Source organism: Hylaeus anthracinus, unplaced genomic scaffold (assembly GCF_026225885.1).
Source record: "Hylaeus anthracinus isolate JK02 unplaced genomic scaffold, UHH_iyHylAnth1.0_haploid 0, whole genome shotgun sequence".
NCBI lineage: Eukaryota > Metazoa > Arthropoda > Insecta > Hymenoptera > Colletidae > Hylaeus > Hylaeus anthracinus.
The window spans coordinates 3,303,149-3,323,607 of NW_026533254.1; the positions used below are offsets into that span (position 1 = coordinate 3,303,149).

General features: G+C 34.0%; 1 protein-coding gene across 13 annotated transcripts in view; it reads left to right on the forward strand.

The window, feature by feature from the left end:
- The window catches only part of LOC128896068 (collagen alpha chain CG42342), a 235,581-nt gene that overhangs the window by 169,294 nt on the left and 45,828 nt on the right, over positions 1-20,459 (forward strand). For 9 of the 13 annotated variants that reach the window (XM_054159264.1, XM_054159226.1, XM_054159299.1 and 6 more), the window contains 3 exons: positions 1,685-1,720; positions 8,306-8,376; positions 10,964-11,051. In XM_054159264.1, the coding sequence (XP_054015239.1) occupies positions 1,685-1,720; positions 8,306-8,376; positions 10,964-11,051 (195 nt within the window). Of the gene's footprint in view, positions 1-1,684; positions 1,721-8,305; positions 8,378-10,963; positions 11,052-12,726; positions 12,781-20,459 lie in introns of all 13 variants that reach the window. The other 4 variants (XM_054159235.1, XM_054159273.1, XM_054159245.1 and 1 more) reach the window with 2 other exon arrangements.

Below are 20,459 nucleotides of genomic sequence, written 5' to 3' on the forward strand. Positions count from 1 at the left end.
CTCTCTCTCTCTCTCTCTCTCTCTCTCTCTCTCTCTCTCTCTCTCTCGATGTTTATTTGTAAATTTATTCTGTGCTCGTTTGATCTGTGCTTCCCACCTGGATTTTTGCGCAACATCCTTTTTTTATACATTTTTTTCCACGGGTACCATACATACGTCAAGCGTGCAACGAAATTGCAACATTTGCTTCCAAATATGACGTCACAATTCGCCGTCGATGATGGAATGAATAAATGAAAATCTAAATAAGGTTCGTTTGCGAAAGGATGGGGGTGCAGTGGATGCATACACGGGCAAATGTATATTTCAAAATGTGATTAAGAACAGACACGGGCACTTTTGAAATTATATTATTTTAAACATTATGTCAAATAACACATTACTATATTTTATTATTATTATTATTTGAGATAATTGTTTGGAATAATTGTGAAATTGTTCTTCAAAATTATATCGGGTGAATAATAATATTATTATTATTATTATTATTTCAATAATATCGTTAACTTTAAAATGAATAAAATAACGTATTAATTCGCAATAAAAAATAAGAGAACGAAATATTTGAAATGAGTATTATTTTTATTATTGTTATTATATATTATTATTCGAGAATAAACAAATTTTTATATGACACTACCGGTCCAAAATAAATTATTTCAAATAGTAATTTTTCATTTCCAATTCAGTGAAAATTCGCCCGAGTCTGCTTAACACTTTGCCGGCCGCTGTCACGTATGCGTGAGTGTTTTTTCTCCAGCGGCGGTGCTTAATTTCCATGTTTGTATAGTGAGATACATTGTTGCAGAGCAATGTTTGACGAACATTGGCAACTGATTTCCCCTCCCAATTTACCAGATTGTGTTTTATTGACATCTTTAAATACTCTGTCGGTCGCATCGAAGCGGGTGCTTGTTTGGTTAGTTTGACACTGTTTTTCGCTGCCTTCAAATGTCGGAAACTTACGTTAAATTTATTAAAAATTATAAAGTATCCTTTGAAATGTCATACAATGAAGAAATATATGCTGATCCGCTATCAAACGTGGAGAATAGTTCCGATAACACTAGAACTTGCGTGAAACTCACCGACTCGGCAAAGTGTTAAGAGGGACCTGAAATTTTTAGCCTACCACCACGTTTTATTGCAATTGGTCGACGAAAAACTCGTTTGAGTTGCGCTGTCTAATAATTTTCACGTGGAAATGGGGGCTGGAGTCTCAAAAGTCATTCAATAAAGTGCTCATACTCGGCTCGCCGACAGAGACCAGAATGGTGGCAAACGAGTTTTAAAGGACCGCGCCGTGAACTACCTATGCGTTTCTTAGAATCCTACTACCTCGCGAGCCTCGCAAGAGGAACAATGTGACGCTGGGAGTGCATTGCTCTTTGAAGTGAAGGAGCGAATGCGGCAAGGTTAGCCGGCAGCAGCAGCGCCTGCCTTCCTCGTCGTTTTAATCGCGTTCGATCATTACAATCGTGGGCGACGTACATATTTGGAAGCATTTCTCATGGTACGACACATGACGACACCTTACTACATGTCGCGTGTGCCCATATTACATACACAAGGAATGATTATTATTTTTTTCAAAGGCTTGCCCGCAGCCTTTTCGATTTTTCACTTTCTTTCGTCGTCGCGGCTGGCGATCGACCAATTAGAACTTACTAATGTCTTCTTTCAGGGACCCATCGGGATGGACGGACCAAAGGGTGAGCAGGTACGTTGACATTATCCCTTATTGGTTGGGAACTTTGTACTGTAATTACTGGGCTGCTGATGTTTATGCATTTATGGCAGATGAAAGTGTGAAGAGATCTATGGGAACGTGCATAAATGAAAACATATTTGGCGCAGAAATTAATTTTGCGTTTTTACACTCAATACTTTCTAGTTGTACTTTACGTAAAAATATTGTTTATATAGATTTTTTAAATACCTTGGAAGTACATAAAAAAATTGCTGCAAAATTTGAGCTCTCAGTTTTAAAGTTAACACGTGCACCAAACCTGTGAAAATTATAAATGAAAAGTATATGGAATTTTTTTTTATAACTTTGATAAAAATAGATGAAATAGTTAGAAATTTGGCAAAGTTATACGATAATAGACTAGTTCTTCCCCTATATATCAGCCCAGTAAATATGAAGCTATCTAGTAGTATTATGTTAAATGTTTAAAATATGAACTTATTTATTATTTTTTATAAATTGTTATTTATAAATGAGTATTGACAAGTTACAGTTTTTTCTTCTATCTATGAAAATATGAATTTGCATTATCATCCGCAGTCTAGTAATTACATTGTGAGTAACGTTTATTGTTTCCTGGAAGGAGAACAGTTCTGGTAGGAAGTATTAATATTGTCACTTCGTTGTAAATTTATTGTTAATTTGGAATAAAATTGCGAATTATAGTGTATTCATATTTTTTTTATTGGGGCTTCTTCCTTTCTTCGAAATAGTAAAAGAAATATTATTTTTAGTCGAATTATTTTCTGATAAAGAAATTTCTTTGTGAACAATTTTGTAAATTATATTAGTAGAAATGAGTCTACAACAAATTTTGTTAAAATCAATTTGATGGTAAACTTTATTATACATTATTATACTTTATAATTAATAAACTTTATCGTAATGCATTTTTTTCATAGGAAAGAATATTATTTTTAGTGGAATTATTTTGCCGTAAAGAAATTTGGTTGTGGAAAATTGTATAATGAATTTCTGTAGGAAAGAGTTCACAATATATATATATATCGTAATCTCGAAAAGTGTACGGTCAAAGATCTGATGGAAAGCAATTCCATTAAAGTTTTCTACGATTATATTCTGCTCAATTTCGTGATGGAAGTGTGACGAAAGTCGAGTCAATCAATGAAACGGTTTTGCTGGTGGTAAAAGTTTCAGTTATGAGAACCCCTACTCTCTCACCCCCGCCGTTTCGGTTACTCGTAGCGAAGGATTTGCAACATTTTATCATTTCACAACTGTCGAAAAATGTTGTCAGTTTTGTCGATACTAAGAAGCATGGCGAGCAAGCAAACTGGTGGCGTCACTACATATGATATGGCTGCGTTACCGTGTGGCGCCATTATAGTTTTCGTGTTCGCCGTGCGCTGAAACGATAGTGATGCCTAATTTTAATATAGAATGTCAATCATATTAATAGATATAACAAATGACACGTACCTCGAATAAAAATAGATAATACAAAATTCTGCAAATTAAGTAGTCTATATTTTCTGTAGGAACGTAAAGAGCGACTGAACAAAAATTTTGATCTGCGTTAGACGAAAATAGTAGGAATTATAGAGAAACCACAAACACGCGCATTATATGAATAGTAATAGATTGTCTCAAAAGTTTCTTTCGTTTTACTAGTATATAATACGTATACTACATTTTATGTTTTATGTTAGAATACTGACAAGGAAAGCTTTTTAGGTGTCCACCTCCGATTGTTTTGATTTCCGGATATTTTTAAAAGGTCCAAAGGTCCAAAGGTCCAAAAATAATAGCTATGTATTTTTTTATATTGGTCCGTTTTCATATTTAGGGGATGAAAAGTTTCAGCTGCAATAGGCTATCTCAGAAACTACCATAGATAGAAGAAAACTTTTTAAGAAACAGTTTTATGGTTTTCTATCTGCATATGAAATCTGGCCCCACATTTTGTAAAAAATAATTTGTTTATGATAATAGCCTATTGCAGCTGAAACTTTAGGGGGTCGTTTCACCCTCTTCTAAATATGAAAACGGGCATATTTAAAAAAATAGGTATATCTTATTTTTCGGTCCTTTAAAACATATCTACAAATCTAAACCTTGTGAGTTCCTTGTGAGTGGTGCGAGATCCATTTTGCTCGATTACTGTTATAACGTTATCTTCTAAGAGATTAGGTTGTCTATTTATATAAACATTGACAAACAAAACAGCTGGATGCAAGTCACAAAAGAGACTTTTGGGATAATCTAATACTTTGAAGAAGTATGTACATGATATATTTTAATTTCATTTCAAAGTGGAATCGAGTTCAGTACGCTTAAAATATATTTGAATGCAATTTCTGAGGGCTATTTTATTTAAATATTCATTACAAGAACAAAGATCCAGTAAGATATACTCGATCCCATCGGTACTTCCATTGAATGCTGCCGAACCTCGAGCATTCGCACAGGTGATTGAAGACAGTAAGAGATGGAGGGATTCCCTTTTACGAGAAAACTGATGGCAGGTCTCCCAAATCTATTCTTTCGCCGACCTCGATTCCAGTTACCGAAATTTATTTTTCGAAGAGGTTAGTTTGGAAAAGTTGAGAAGAGTTATAGATCGATTTTATAATAGTTAAAGTGAGGCTTGTGATAACGAAAAACGGAATATAGGCATCGCTAATTGAAAACGTACGTCTAAAAATGAGTGAATCAAATCATCACTGGCGTCAGTAATTAGTATATTAACAAAATAAAAGATAGATACACTTCGGTGGCACGTTGATTAGTATTGTTTAATAGTACAGTCGTATCTTATTTTTTTTGGCGCTAGTAAAGTGGCACCATAATATGATACATTACTGGCGCTAGTAAAATAAAAAGCAAGTGTACTTTGCATGCGCTGTTATTAGTGGCGCTAAATATTACATCTGCTTCGTAGTTAGCTGGCGCCATTAAAATGAAGCAATAATTACTGACGCCAGTAATAAACAGTCAATATCGTATATCCCAAATGAATGACTATTTAAATGTACCAAAATGACGAGTAGGTATATCTGTTTAAACTAGAGTTACACATAGACTGCGGATGTATATGCAAATTCATATTTTCACAAATTTAGAAAAAGAATTGAAATTGAAATGAAAGTGAATTTTATACTCCAGTCGACTGGCGGCAGAAATCATCAATACCTAGAAGCCCCATTTAACACAAAGTCGATTCCCGGAATATAAACGCTACCAAAACAAAAGCAAAAAAAAATTCATCGCCAGTCTAGAATCACGAATATTTCTCAAGGAAATACTGTAACTTCCCGCAATCAAATATACATCGCTTTTCCATCGTGAAACGTGTACTTCCACGTCATGCGAGTGTTTGTAAATGCTTTGCTCGTTCGAGCAGCTCTAACTCTGAAAAGAAATCCCATTTTGCTAAAGCGAAAGGGTCTGTTAAACCTCGCAGTGCCGCGGTAAAACTCGATCGAAGAATCGCGAATTTATGTTCGATGCAGAGAAACGTAAGAAACACGAGCAATGTCGTTTCGCCTATCAACCATAAATATGTTGGAACGACAGGTACTACACAGCCCGTAGCGTTCTTCCGGGAAAATGGTCAACCGAGTACACATAACAACAGACAGGCGTTGTACAATATTGCGCAAAAGTCTAAGACCACCATGGAAAGCTTACATTGCACTTACATAAATCTGTGTTGATCAAATAAATGTGATGTATAGCGGTTATTATGCTCTATATGTACTATACTATAGTATTATATATATAGTAGGTGTAGAAATTAATTCTGTGCCTCTTCAATAAATCATTCATAATTAGACTGCGGATGTTTATGCATTTATGTCAAATGAAAATATGAGAAAATTGATAAGAATATGCACAAATGCAAAAATATACATGCCATGTCATTTAGAGTATAAGATACACTTTCATTTCAATTTCAATTCTTTTTTTGTATTTGTGAAAATATAGATTTGCATAAACATCCACAGTCTATTTATAATTCTAGTTTAAACGGATATACATAGTCGTCATTTTGGTACATTAAAATACCAATCTTCTAAGTCCTCAACCTAATTTTTATTACAATGTATCGATACACATACCTGTACCTTTCAGCCTGATGAGTATTAGACTAACTTTAATAGTCACTACGTCTAGCTTCTTCTTCTTCTTCTACGAGTATCACAGTACACTTGTAATCTATGTATTAAAAAAAGAATAATAAAAAAAATGTTGTGACTACCATACTTTGCGTACACATATACATGCATATGTTGTGATAGTCATCAGATAGTCATCACAATACTTGTATTGTGCAATATGTAAGATCCATACATATTTATTGTAATGGAGACCAGGTCGAGAACTTAGAAGGTTTGTAATCGAACTAACAAAATAATTACTATACGTAATTAATACTTATTTAATCAATTAATGAGTAAATAGCAATTACGATTAAACAAATTTGATTTGAATTTTCGTAAAGTCTTTCTTTCCGACCTCGCACAAACGGAGATAGACCAGAGGGTGGAGAATAAGAGGGAACGAGTAGATTGCAAATATCAGATGTTTATTCTCGAGGTACCCTCTCGATACATGTCGGTTGGTTCGAGTCGATTGTGACTGTGCATGCAGTATAAACAGTATACAGTTGTGGAGCAGGCATTCCTGATATCTGTATCTAATACCTTGGGTAATCATTTTACTTCCAAGAAACAAACTACATTCTTTTCTACCGTGGAGTGTGCTTCCTTGGAGGTCGATCGATTGTTTCAACTACAGTGTACGCAGCAACTGTTTGAAGAAACCATAAAATATTGGGTTAATATTATTAGAAGTTTCTGTTGTGACCATTGGAGAATTACGCGTTGATGTTTCAGCTTCTGTTGCAAAAAATGTCCAGTACCAGTTTAGCACAAGTCGAATACTCAACCTTGTTAACGAACATTTTATTATAACTTTCAACTGACAATTTATCTTCAATAGAATTGTATGATATAATTATAAAATATACTGAGCATTAAAAGCAAGTGAATCAAGTACAATTACCTTCTGGCAATAGAGTTACTGTTATTGCGTCACTGTAATTTATTGTTAAGTGATGAACATTTAATATCGATCAGATAAGAATTATTCTTACTGAATAATTTATCGATTAACCCGAAATGAAACTGTTATTGCATAAATATTTGTTTTACACCAAGTAAAATTCAATTTCAACAATTTAAGTTATACCGGAATGAGTAAACAGAAAATAATTAAGCATCATATAATATCCTGAATTATGATATACTTCAATTTTTAATTGTCATATTTATGCACAGACTTGATCATTCTATATCTTACTTGCAAGCTATTTTTAGTTTGCGAACTGCGAGCGATTCTTCCAAGTTTTAAATTATCTTAAGTGTTTTTCATTCGAATATTGACGAAAACTTTAAATTAAAAACTCAGAATGAGTCCACACTGAGCCAGGAAGAATCCACTTGGGAGACCTCTCTCCCATCCTGATTGAGTGAACTCTTTCTTCGCTCCGTTGGGTAGCGATTGCTGATGGTATCACGCATACCAGAAGCAATATCAAAAGTTCATCAAACAGCATCTGTTTAACAACTAAAAATAGCCAGGAACGATCTATATACAAGCTTTGAATTTTTCGTTTCGACTCTTTGCTTCAGAGACATATTCAAGAACGAAACGTTATAATAGAATCGATGCAAACACGAAAAAATACAGACAAACGCCAGTATAAAGTGCAAAAATTATAGAGTATTTATAACATCAAGATAAGTGTTATGTTGAGATTGGGGGCTCGTAATCACGAAGCTTCTACCGCCAACAGGACTGACTTTTCTTTCGAGTCAATTTACTTTCGTATGTCATGAGTAAACTGCGGATGTTTATGCGCTTATGGCAAATGAAAATATGTAAAAATCAATAATAATGTGCACAGTTACAAAAATATATAAAATATCAAGAAGAATATACGCGCTACATCGTTTAGACGATAGTACATGCTTTCACTTAAATTTCAATTTTTTTTTTATATCTGCGAAAATGTGAATTTGCATAAATATCCGCAGTCTAATCGTGAGCAGTATTCTACGAATATATTAAGGAAATAGCCTTGCAATATTGTGCAAACACAGAAAGATATATTTTATTCGCGCGCTCGAAAACTTTAACTGCTTGTATCTCGATAACGAAGCCTTGGATTGCAAAATGGAAAAGGACTTTTCGTTTCATGTTAAAACGAGAAAGAGATCCTGACTAGTCCAATATTATTAATTAAATCATAAGAGCATCGGTATACATATTTATGACTTTTCTGTTATTTGTAGAAGATAAAGTACACTATATGTATAATTGATTGCGTATGAACACATACAAAGAAGTGAGGTATTTTTTCATACTGCTGTAGTTGGCAACCGTAGCCTCAAACGTGAAATACCATTCACCTCTTGCAAGTAAAATAACATAGAAGGTCCAACTTTTGAAACGTTTCTAACAATGTTTTCTTTTTTCCAGTCGAGCTAATATTTTTCCACAAAATACAACGGTATGTTTCGTTTGCAGGGCCGAGAGGGCGAGAAGGGGCAGAAAGGCGAACTGGGAAGTCCAGGGTTTGACGTCTTTTCTGCAGTAAAGGTATCTAACTACGCTATCTAGCGTGACTGAAAGAGCGCGTCAGCGCACTTTCCTGCCTTGAAATGGCATACGTCCACATACGTGAAGCGAGAACGCATCGTTTTACTCTTGCATCGAGCTCTCTCGTCTGTTTACCGCTCTGTAGAGGCCAATTTCACAAAATTTCACGTCGCGTAAGGTCGCATATACATGCTTGCACGCGACTACAAACTCGAAAATGACAAAAAAAGGAATAGAGAGATGAGCAGGCAGACAAAGAAATAGCAGAGGATAAAACGATACGTTTTCCTGGGCAGAGGAAATATTGTTTATTCGACGTATCGACGGAGACGTGTTTCAAACGAAGAATATTGTTGAATTCTTTGTGATATTTTATAACACGATTGTTCGTGCTGTATGCATCGGAATTTGTAATAAAGAAATTGTTCCTTCATTGTTTGGAATGAAGGTCCTCGGGAAAATTGTTTTTTGGCATTATTGAAAGGGTGTTGGAGTTAGGTGTTTGAATTGGGCCATCTTGAATATTTTGTTTCACAGTAGTATGGAATTATTGTGCGTAGGTTTATTCATAAGTAACTTCCGTTTTATAACATATAATTTATTTCCAAATATATTGTTGCATAATAAATCTTAATCGATTTCATAATCGACATTTAACGAGCAAATTAAAAATTTCTTTCAATGGGATTATTATTTATGAATGAAACCAATATTTGAATTTACTACACTTGAAGTAAGAAAATAGTAGAATTTTTTAAAATAAGGAAACAAATGTCTAAAATGGTTCAAGTTAGACGATCTCCTACTATTATAAAAAATTGAGCGTTGATAGGAGTGTAACTTTTAATCCATCAGAGAGAAAACATGACTTAGAAATAATGCATTATATTCGCATAAAAATCAAAAACAAAATTAAATTTTGGTTTGGAAAATATATTGCCATGAAATGACACTGAATAGCGCCAAACAACAATTGCGCTCATTAAAAGAGAAAAGTATCTTTACTATGTATAGATGTAATTAATTCAGCTTTATAACAGTAAATTATATCTTCTAGCATCTTATTTTTATCATTTATAGAAGCAATGAATTCCAAACGAACAAAAAGGAACGCATACTAAATGTAAGTTACGTTGTGATAGATAATAAATTGAAATCTTTTATCGTGTTCTTCGATTGAAGCAGCGTTTTACCTATGTGTGTGTGTAATTAAAGAAACAACAATGACGAGTTTTGTATAAAATTTTGCCCGCAGGCTTTCGATGTTTCTCGTTAGCTCGTTAGACGATCTAACGTTTGATATTGGTTCGCGCCGCGGGTGACGAACAAGCGGTCTGTCGAGATAGCACTAATTGCGATAAATCATTGCAGATAAATATGCATACCGTGCATCTGGGGAACCAAAGCCGCATTTTCGACCTAGAGAATTAACTATGCTTGGAACTGAATGCCAAGAATATCAAGATCATTGATTGTCGTTGACGATCCCTACGCGATGGTTGAATTCAATCGATTAGAAGTGTCTTTCACTTTACAAACCTGTAGACGTACGAATTAAAAGTTACGGCAGTACTAATGGTTAGAGTAATCTATAAATCTGAGGTAGTTTTTCTTAAGCTTGAGTTACCTAGCTCATTACTTGGACTACACATCGGGAAAGAAATATGGTGGACCTTCGAAAGTAAAATTAAATTCTTATCTTTGCGATATAATTCAAAATTGTCTTAATAATTTTTATTCGATTAAAATACATTCATATTTTGTAACTTACTGTTTTTCTAAATAGAATACATGAATTTATACGTGGATTACGTGGATATAGTTAGAAGATTAATGTGGACCTATTTGGAATTGATCTGAAACTGTATGGTAATAAAGTTTGTTTTTATTGGGTAGTGTTTAAAAAATCTTACTGATTTGATTTGGATAACTTCATTTTTGAAGAATTGTTTTATTTTTAAATTGAATAATTTAGTGCTTACCTTGTGTGGTCGTACAATTTTGTTTGAAACTTTAATTATCGCACACATGAAAGTTCTCAGATGAATAAGGGTATGGATTTTGTGACACGATTATTTTTTTTTTAAATTATATGAAAACTGATATAAAAAATTCTTTTTTCAAATTCAACTTCATCGTCACTATTTAATTCACCATCGAAAACTATACATAAGAATACGTATTTACAAAATTTTATCTGGGAAATGACTAGTAGTTGATCCTCGCACGATCGATCTCCCTTAAACAGTAACAATCAACGACAATCAATTAATAATATTAGTTACATCGAACGAAAAATACAATTTACAACAAATAAAGAGAAACCCGACATGCCAGCGGCTCGCAAACTTCTTATACAAAAACCACTGAAAAATCATAGCAAATTTACGAATTTGGCGAACGTCGCGATTACGCTCGTCGACCGCGAGCGCAACCAGTTAATAACGTAAATCCGTCGCAAGATGGACGAGCGTTCTTATACGGATTCTTGATAGCCAACGCGTAGGTGTAATGTGTATTTTTTCTCGACGACGTATCGATCCTCGATGATGCAGATTAACAATATAAACCATCTTTTCGCCTACGGGTCAATGCACAGGGATTAGGGTTAAAGAGGTCGGTGACGACGCTCCGCGGCGGGACGCTCGGCTATGCGGAAATCGTCGCTCTGAAGGTAACCGGCCTCTTCGGAAGGCAACACGGCTCGTGTTGCGGTTCAGAAATCTCTTCTCGTCGTCGCTGCTCCTGCTTCTTCTTCTACCCCTTCTTATTTTTCCTCTATCTCTTCGTCGTCTTCATCTTCTTCTTCCGTTGCCGCTTATCCCCTCACCGTTCCTTTGCCAACCCGTTGTCGGGCTTTCTCCTTTGATCTCCGGCGTCCAGTAGCGTTCCCGCCGCTCCACACTTTGTTTCCATGTTCCTAGTTCTATCTCCGGCGAGTTTTCTCTCCGCACTCCTAGACGCAGTCCTATTTCTAGTCGTTGCCTCGTACGGTGCTTTCGGTGTAGCGTTCTCGTTCGTTCAAAGCGCGACGACACCGTGCTTCGGCGTGGAAAACGCCCCCGTTGTCTCCTAGTTTCGTTAGCCGAATTAACGTTGGACGTTTCACACCCAGGGGAAAGTTTGTTTGAATCCTAGCATGGTTTTGGGGCGAACTTTAGGGGAGTAGATGAGCAATGTTGGATGGAAGATATTTGTTTAATGGAATAGCTCTTTTATTTTACAGTAGAATTAGTATACGGTGACGACAATATTATACACGCACATTTTATTTTATTGTATGGAATAATATACAGTAAAAATAGTACACATGTACAATTTGTTTTAAAGTAATAGATAGTGTACCTATACATTTTATTTTATGGTAATAAATATATCGTGACGATAATATACGTGTACATTGTATTTTATAGTAGAAAAATAATATACAGTAACGACAATCTACACATACATTTTACTTTACAGTGAATTATAATGTACAGTAACAATAGTATACATGTTCCTTTTATTGTACAGTGAACAAAAATATATCGTAACGATAATGTACGTATACATTGTACTTTATAGTACAAAAATAATATACAGTAACAAGAATCTACACATACATTTTACATTACAGTGAGCAAAAGTGTATAATAACAATAATATGCACGTGCATTTTATTGTGCAGTAAAACATAATATACAGTAACGACAATCTACACATACATTTTACTTTACAGGGAATTATAATATACAGTAACAATAGTATACATGTTCCTTTTATTGTACAGTGAACAAAAATATATCGTAACGATAATATACGTATATATTGTATTTTATAGTACAAAATTATATACAGTGACGATAATATACACGTATACATATACACATATACAACGATAATATACATAATATACACATGCATTTAATTTGACAAAAAATCAAATATCGAACACACAAGTGTAACAAATAAATACAATAAAACGCCGATTGAGAAAAGAATACTAAATTGAATACTGAATCTCAAAATTGATGCACAGGATATCAAACAACATTTTCTTGTGTGCGAACTGAAATGCCAGTTAATTGTTTAAAAATATTTGACAACGAGGAACCTATCACACCGAAGTGATGTCGTCGCGCTCTGTCGTATTTGGTTTTTGGTTGGTAATGGTATTTACTTTAAGTTACAGTATTTAGGTATATCTCTGGGCATGCCTTGGATTCGGAAGAGCAATGAAAAACGAGATAACCCCAAAACGATCCACTTTAGGTTTCCACCCCCCGAAAACCCACCCACCCACGTTACCCTTATGTTTTGGTCCGGTAGCGATTTGGTTTTTACCCGTAGTGTTGACCTACTTCTAGGGACTTCAGGAGCAAGGGCATAATATCTCAGCGCAGACCATCATACAACTGAAAGTAAGTGCGCCTGCTCTTTGGGAGCCCCTCCTCTCTCCTTTTTCGTTTCCTTATCATCGATTCCCCAGGCATTCGATTTGGTATTCTACTCGCGGGCCAGGTATTTGTTAAATCGCCGCTCTTTTGATGCGACAGTGTGCTCAATCGATCAGTGCCAATTTCACGGGACAATAAATCCCGTTCTATCCACCTGCATTTGACGCAGATACGATCTCCGATTTGTACTATCGACGGCTATTAACCGAACCCACGTCGAGGAACTTTAATATTCGGACGCTACGCGATCTTCGTTTTGTCAGTTGTAACATATTTTTATTTAATAGAATAATTTCTCAGTAACCTCTTGAGGAACGACTTTTAATAGACGCTGATATAAAGATATTTTTCAAATAATTTTAATCTTTTTACACGATGACGTACATACGTACGTTTTAATTATATGTTACTCATAACCAACAATTTATATTGTTGTCTGTTGACAGCACCATCAACTTGAAGTATCAATGTAATTGCCTTGGAAGTTGTCTGCAGAAAAAAGATTGTTCTATAGAGAGTCAATTAAATGGATTTTTGTTTGCTCTAATCGAATACAAAAAGAAATTTTTATTTGTAAATCCATTTTAATATACAAATATGCTGTTTCTGTTTAATATGGTTCATTTTCTTTCACTCTAAGAGGTATTGCAATCGTAACTACTAGTAATTTCAATATAAATGCAACCGCACACATATGTGCGCGTGGTCTCTCAAGAGGTTAAAAGCATTTCACTTAATAAATTAAATAAATTTTCAAATTTTAATTGAATGATGAAAACATTTTTAAAATAAAAATTTTCAATTATATAATTTCTTTATCGTTAAATCATTTTATTTGCTAAATAAAATAAATCTCCAACTGTTAAAAATGTTTCTTCTTAAATACATAATTACTTTTACGAATTATTTCACGAGTAGAAGCGATTTTTTGGAGTTCTTATAAAATTACACACGAAACAGTCTGATTTAACAAATTTATGTGATTATTATAATTATAATCACATAATATTATAATTATAGTTAACCTGAAGCTTATAAAAGCTTTTGAACAGTTCCATAGTGCAGGAGTTATTGATGTTGAAATTAACTTGTTGTTATAACTTATTATTAAATTATTAAATATGTATTTGTTATAATTATTATTAACTTACTATTAAAGTTCACAAAATGTGAACTATTAGACATCGTTTTCTTAGAAATTTATTGTACAAGAAATGTTAACTAAACGCATAAACTTTACACTTTTGTTAAGTAAATCTCGTTAAATATACGTCTACTAGTTACATACCAACTACTTCCATCGCAGAGAGAGTTAAAAGCGACAAAGTGAAACCTGCAAAGTGTCAAAGCGTCAAAGTGTCCGAAAATTAAACTCACTCACCGTGTACTAAAATTCGTCGAGATAGTATTTTTCGAGCATTCTCGGTCATTTAACATTCGTAATTTCAACAGTTTACCTAAGATAAACCCTAGAGATGAACAAGCGGGACAGTTCTGCTACTCCAATTTTAAACGCAAACGCGAATCAATTTTGAATTGAAGATTCTTTTGCTTGGGGAATCGACGACGCGTGAAAGAAGTCTCGAGAAACGCTCTTATTAGAGGGATTTAGAAAATGGAGCGTGTCGAGCCTTCTTTTTAGACCTTTCTTAACGAAACATCTATTTACCTAGCACCTTCTTATTTTACGATTTCATGCCAAGTATCGTTTCACTCTATTATACCCGTTTCCTCAGGGCCGTGCAGTAACTTTGGAACAGTCTCTATAATTCTGTAACCTTTTCTCTTTCTTTTTCGCATCAGAACTGTTTAAGAGGCATACAGTAACAGAATCGAAAATTTCAGAACAGGAAAGTAACAGTAATCGAAAGCTTCTTGCTTCGATACGTTTTCGTTTCAATTTTATCGTAGTTAAATGGATGAATCCTGTCTAAGAGGCGTCACCTCCGTTCGATGCCTTTTAGACGCCGACCAATCCCAAAGGCGATCGCTCTTGTATACCCTCCGAGCTAGAAGTTGTTCCATGAAATGGCAGGGACAACCACGCGTCTCTTACAGAGTTCTCGCGCCTCTCAGACAGGATTCGCCTGAGTTACCATGTTAAAGCACGATGTGTGTTCGACAACAGACGAAACAAATGCGAAGAAACATCCTGGAGACGTGAAAAACGAAGCACGACCCTGTTTTTCTCTGCATGCTAGTTTATCTCCAAGCAGCTCACGCGAAATCGAACGCACCTGTATGAACAAAGGTGCTCTCGCATGTGCGTGTACTGCATGTTACTCGTTCCACCGTTTTTTGGATATGTGATCTTTTGGAAGCGTAGAACGATGTAGCATAGCGAGCTGGAAAGGAAATTAGCGAAAAGAATTCGGGTCGGATTCCCAACAGGAGGTTAATCACTCCTCTACGCATGCGCATCTTTAGCATATTATTGGCCGAAATTGTGGTATTTAAAGACTTAATCTAAATATCTAATCAGAGTCACGGAATAACGTTGTCTATTTCTAATTAATCGCCGCCATTTTTCAGCCAAGTAATAAATATATTCATACGTTTGTCACACGTCACAAGTGTTTACAGTACAAGTACAACCTGCACCTATGGCGTTGTAGATTGGTAAAAGGTTGTGAAATTCTGCATTATGTCTCAACTCGTAAAATAAAGTCTCAAGGCAGATTCTTATATCGTATTATACTTCTTACTATATTTTTTTAAATATCCTTTTTTAATCATGTTTTTCAAGAGTGCTTTTTACGAACTATTTCTTTTCCGCAAACTTTTACCGATCGTGGACAAAATATTTAGGAAGCGAAGGTAAACAATATTTATTCGTCAGAAGAATGACCCGGACTTCAGCGTACGAAAGTTAAAACACTATGATTTTCAAATTTTTCGCAGAATTAGCTGAAAAATGACGGAGCCTAACTTTGACATTATTTCGTGACTTTCATTAGAGAGTTTCTAGTTGTATCTAATTAACGAAGACGAGAAACGCATGAAATAAAAGACTAAATAGGGACCAGTAGAAGGGCTACGAAATCGTCAAAGGTGAGGATCGTGCGGAGACAAAGGCTGCTAGCCTTCTTTTCAGCTCGCTATGGTACAACCCGCGACTCTTGATTAAACGCATTCAATCTTTTACTATATTATTTTCTACTTATTCTGAAATTAATACTATATTTCTAAAGTAATAGGCCCTATTTAGATATTTTGATTAATCTCTTATTTAATCTGAAGATATTCTTTATGCTAAAGGATACACATCAGCTTGCATCATTTGAATAAACGCATAGTAAATAAAACGTAAAAACAAAACAACAACGTATAATGGAATTACTGTAGTGTAATGGAAATACTTTATTAATACTTTGTACATCTACCTGTTTAAATATCTTTCTTCTTTTGAAATTTCAATTTTTCCTATTTCTTCAAAATTCAGTTGCACTAATCGACCTATTTTTTCGTTTTATAAGCTAATTGCTATTGACACTGTTTACCACACGAATTTCTCTGTCTTACACAAGTTACTAATCATCATAGTAATAATAGAAAAGCAAGGCTTATTGTTAGTTACAGAGTGAACAATAAGAGTACGATTACTCAAGTGACGCAAACTGATTTGAATCTTTTTAATGAATAATTACTATTTTTTTTTACCAAATAACGGAATATTCAAGACAACTGCGTATACTTTCATTAAATGGGATCTATTGTTTTACAAAACTAGAATTAATTAATTTGAGAGCAAGTAGAGTATAGTATAAGAAAAATATTATTTCGTTTAACCAAGTGTCGCTGAATATATGTGTTACGTGTTTTCGATAGAAGAATGCGCAACCGAGTCTTTTGCGTAGATGTGCAAGTAGGTTTATGCGTATGTTGACGTGTACACACGCACGTACACACACATCTTTTCACTTCAAACAGGGACGGTAATTTAAATCCACCATCTCGCGGTACGCGAAACTTTTGTAATTACCAGCGATTTACGTAATTAATGTAATCGTGTTTTGATTCGCGATTAAAGTTAATTGTGTACGGAGCTGTTAAATTTGATGTTGCTTATTAGCTTTTATTTATCAGTCGATGTGATATTCGACGTTTCAAGTGTGGCCACTTGAAGCCTGTACTTAGGCATCGATGAAGGTAGTAAAACGAATTCGTATTTCGTGTATTATCCAGACCTGGGCACTTTTGAAATAACATTATTTTAAACATTATGTCAAATAACACATTACTATATTTTATTATTATTATTTGAGATAATTGTTTGGAATAATTGTGAAATTGTTCTTCAAAATTATATCGGATGATATTGCATCATTTTGAGGATTATTTCTGTCGTTAAAATTGAAATACAATAATAACGAAATAATTCGTTGAATTGATGTTTTTTTATTTTCCTTTCAGTTGAAATTTCACCAGGTCTGATATTATCGAATGATGCTTTTTATAGAAGGCGGTGGTGATCCTGTAAACTTTCGACGAATTACCTATACTTCAGTTCGTGATATTAGCATATCTATAATCGTGATTATGGAATATAAATGAATACACTTTCACCATATTACAGCACAAACTTGCACTACTTGCAGTTGTTACCTGACATGTGCACATCGCTCTGAAAACTCAAAACTGTGCGTGGAAACTACCTTCGTACACTATTATTGTGAAAGTATAATAAAGAAGTATTCCCTTTCTACCAATCGCAATAGTAACTAAATCTAAATAAAAAAATAACGTGCTCTCATTATTATTTTTTTCATTGTACAAATGAGTAAACGTATATTGAATAATTAACAAATCTATTTTAAAAACACCCTGTACAGAGAATCAAATGTTTTGCTTTCGGAGAAACTATTAGGTCTATTTAATTATATTCGTTTAGTGCAGTCATAAAATTGGGGATATAAACATAAAATTGAGATTTTTAATTTAAAATTAAGAATTTTAATGGGAAGTTATGAATTTTAACATTTACAGTGAGTGTAATAAGTATTCGTACAGCAATCAATTTAAAATAAATTATTCCTGTACGAATACTTATTACACTGACTGTATGTACATTATAATGTTTTCATCAGAGGAATAAATTGTTGCGCAGTCCTTTAAAAAATAAAGGAGAAATTCATGTTGTTCTGGTGCTTTTATCAATCTTTTTTATTTACGTATACAACGTAATTTTTCTAGCTGAAGCAACAAAGAATTTATTGAGAAGTTTCCTTGTATCTCCAACAATTTTTAAGATAACATAAGGGGATGAAACATCGAAGGGGAGTTTGAACTCTTAAACTTGAGTTACCGAGATAAAAGAAAACACGTGTCCTTTATTTTTGGCAACCCTCCAAGCTTGCAAAGTTTCCTCAAAATCTGGTGATGAGGGTCCACACAGATGTTCCTTCTGTCAGACCTCTTGCTAAAGTTAAAAATAAAGGTCTAAATCAAAGCTGTTTCAATAAAATAACACACCGCAAAGCTAATTCTTTTTACATTTGTTCTTTAAATTATTCGTTAACAAACTTTATAATATTGCATGATTTTAACCATTCCAATTTCACATTAAAATTACTAATTTTACATTAAACACAAATTGAACAAAATTTAATTTAACGAATTTTAGGAGAATTTTCTATTAATGATGCATTTCTACATTCATTTGGTTTCCATCATTTCATTTTATTTTAACTTTATAATATTGCACAAATTTAATAATTTCAATTGCACATTAAAATTACTAATCTTATATTAAATATATATTGGACAAAATTCAATTTAGTGAATTTGATACATCGATTTGGTTTCCTTCATTAATAACAATAATTATTCTTTATTTTACTTCTATAAAGCCAAACAATTTATACACAATTAATACAAAGTTTTGAATAAGAATAAATGGAAATCATTATTATACTCCAATTGAACTTTGCCTTATAATTGAAGATAATTGGAGGTTTATCGTAATTTAAATACCTGATTTGATAAAATAATCAAGCGATGACGATCGTTGTTGTTAAACGCTTATGCCCAATCACGAGTGAAATAGTTTGGAGTTCTCAATTTACCTACAAAATTTCATTAAAATTCAGATATTGCATTTCGTGTGGTTGCCTTGACGAGTGCTTAGTGTGGCCTACGATCGAAGTTATACACTTTGAGGTCGAGACTCGACAGAATCTAATTGCAGAAGTCTGTTCTGAACAACTGACGCATGTGGAATTAGCGCTGCAACCATAACAGACAGCTTTATCCAGCTCACAGTAGAGTTTTCTTTTATCGAGGCAACGCAAAATCACACGTGGCGAAACGAACTGCTGAACTGTAGGATTGGTAAATGATAATTCACCTGATATGCTTTTCCTAATTTAAATGAGCTCAAACATGACCTTTTTCGATTTGCTATTAATTATATGCAATTGAGAGTGTTTCAAAGGTGAGTCGAATAATCTATAATTAAATGTAGTTCGAATTAGATTATGTTTGAACTTGTTTCCTTTAGAAATAGTTCGCAAAATCATAGATAATACATATTCTGATTATGGTATATTGAGAAATAGGGACAAAATCGGTAACCATACTTATTAAAGGTCTGCGAATTAGAATCGCTTCTGTGATCTTTATCGAGGTGTTTATCCTGTATCAAAAATGGATACAATAATCCGTCCAGCGCACTAATATTCTAAAGGGTTTTTTTAAAAAGAGCTTTAGGGTTTTGTTTTTTAATAACAATAATACGTCTGTCAGGGTAATCGTGGTATGCACTTAAACACCATCTTCCAGATTTGTATATAATTATATCTATTTTCATTTAAAATACAATAAAATAGCATTTAAACACCAGCTTACGTATTTATATACATATTTTAAAAAAAACATAGTCGACCTTCATATCTCCCTTACGCTTTCACCGATAAAAAAGTTATTGGCACCACGTTACGTGCCCCTCGATATTTAACAACTCTTCTTCGATACTTTTTTTTCTATCGCTAAAAGGGCGCGAATCCCTGTTTTAAATGACTTACCTTGTTTTATAATGACTTTATTTGGAAACATCAAACCAATGTTTTAGTTTACACAAATTTTTTCAATAGATATGAGGGGTACGAATACTTGTGAAACTTATATGTACTTTCATTGCACAGAAATAAACAAAAACCTAAACACCGTCTGTTACGTTTAATTAAAATCATATATTCGTTTAATTAAAATACATTAAAAGACCATTTAAATACCATCTCTCACATTTAATTATATTACATGCACTTGCATTTTAAATAAAATAACCAAGCATATTGCGTTATTAAAAAGTATCCCCTAGCTCCTTTTGGAAAACTCTTTTATTACGTAAGCATTGAACGTTGAAACTTTATCAAACACCCGATCAATATCATACCCTGACACTCAAATGTCACAATTTGCGACTACGTTTTCCACCCCTCCTAACCAGACACGTTTTGCATAATTATTGCAGAGTACTTGTCAAACACACAACACACCGATGCTTTCGTTTCCACGCACAGTTTTTCCGCGTGCTTTTTCTTCGCCTCTGTCCGCAATCTTCTTCCACCTGTTTACCATTTTTCTCTGAACCGACAGCTCTCTCTCTCTCTCTCTCTCTCTCTCTCTCTCTCTCTCTCTCTCTC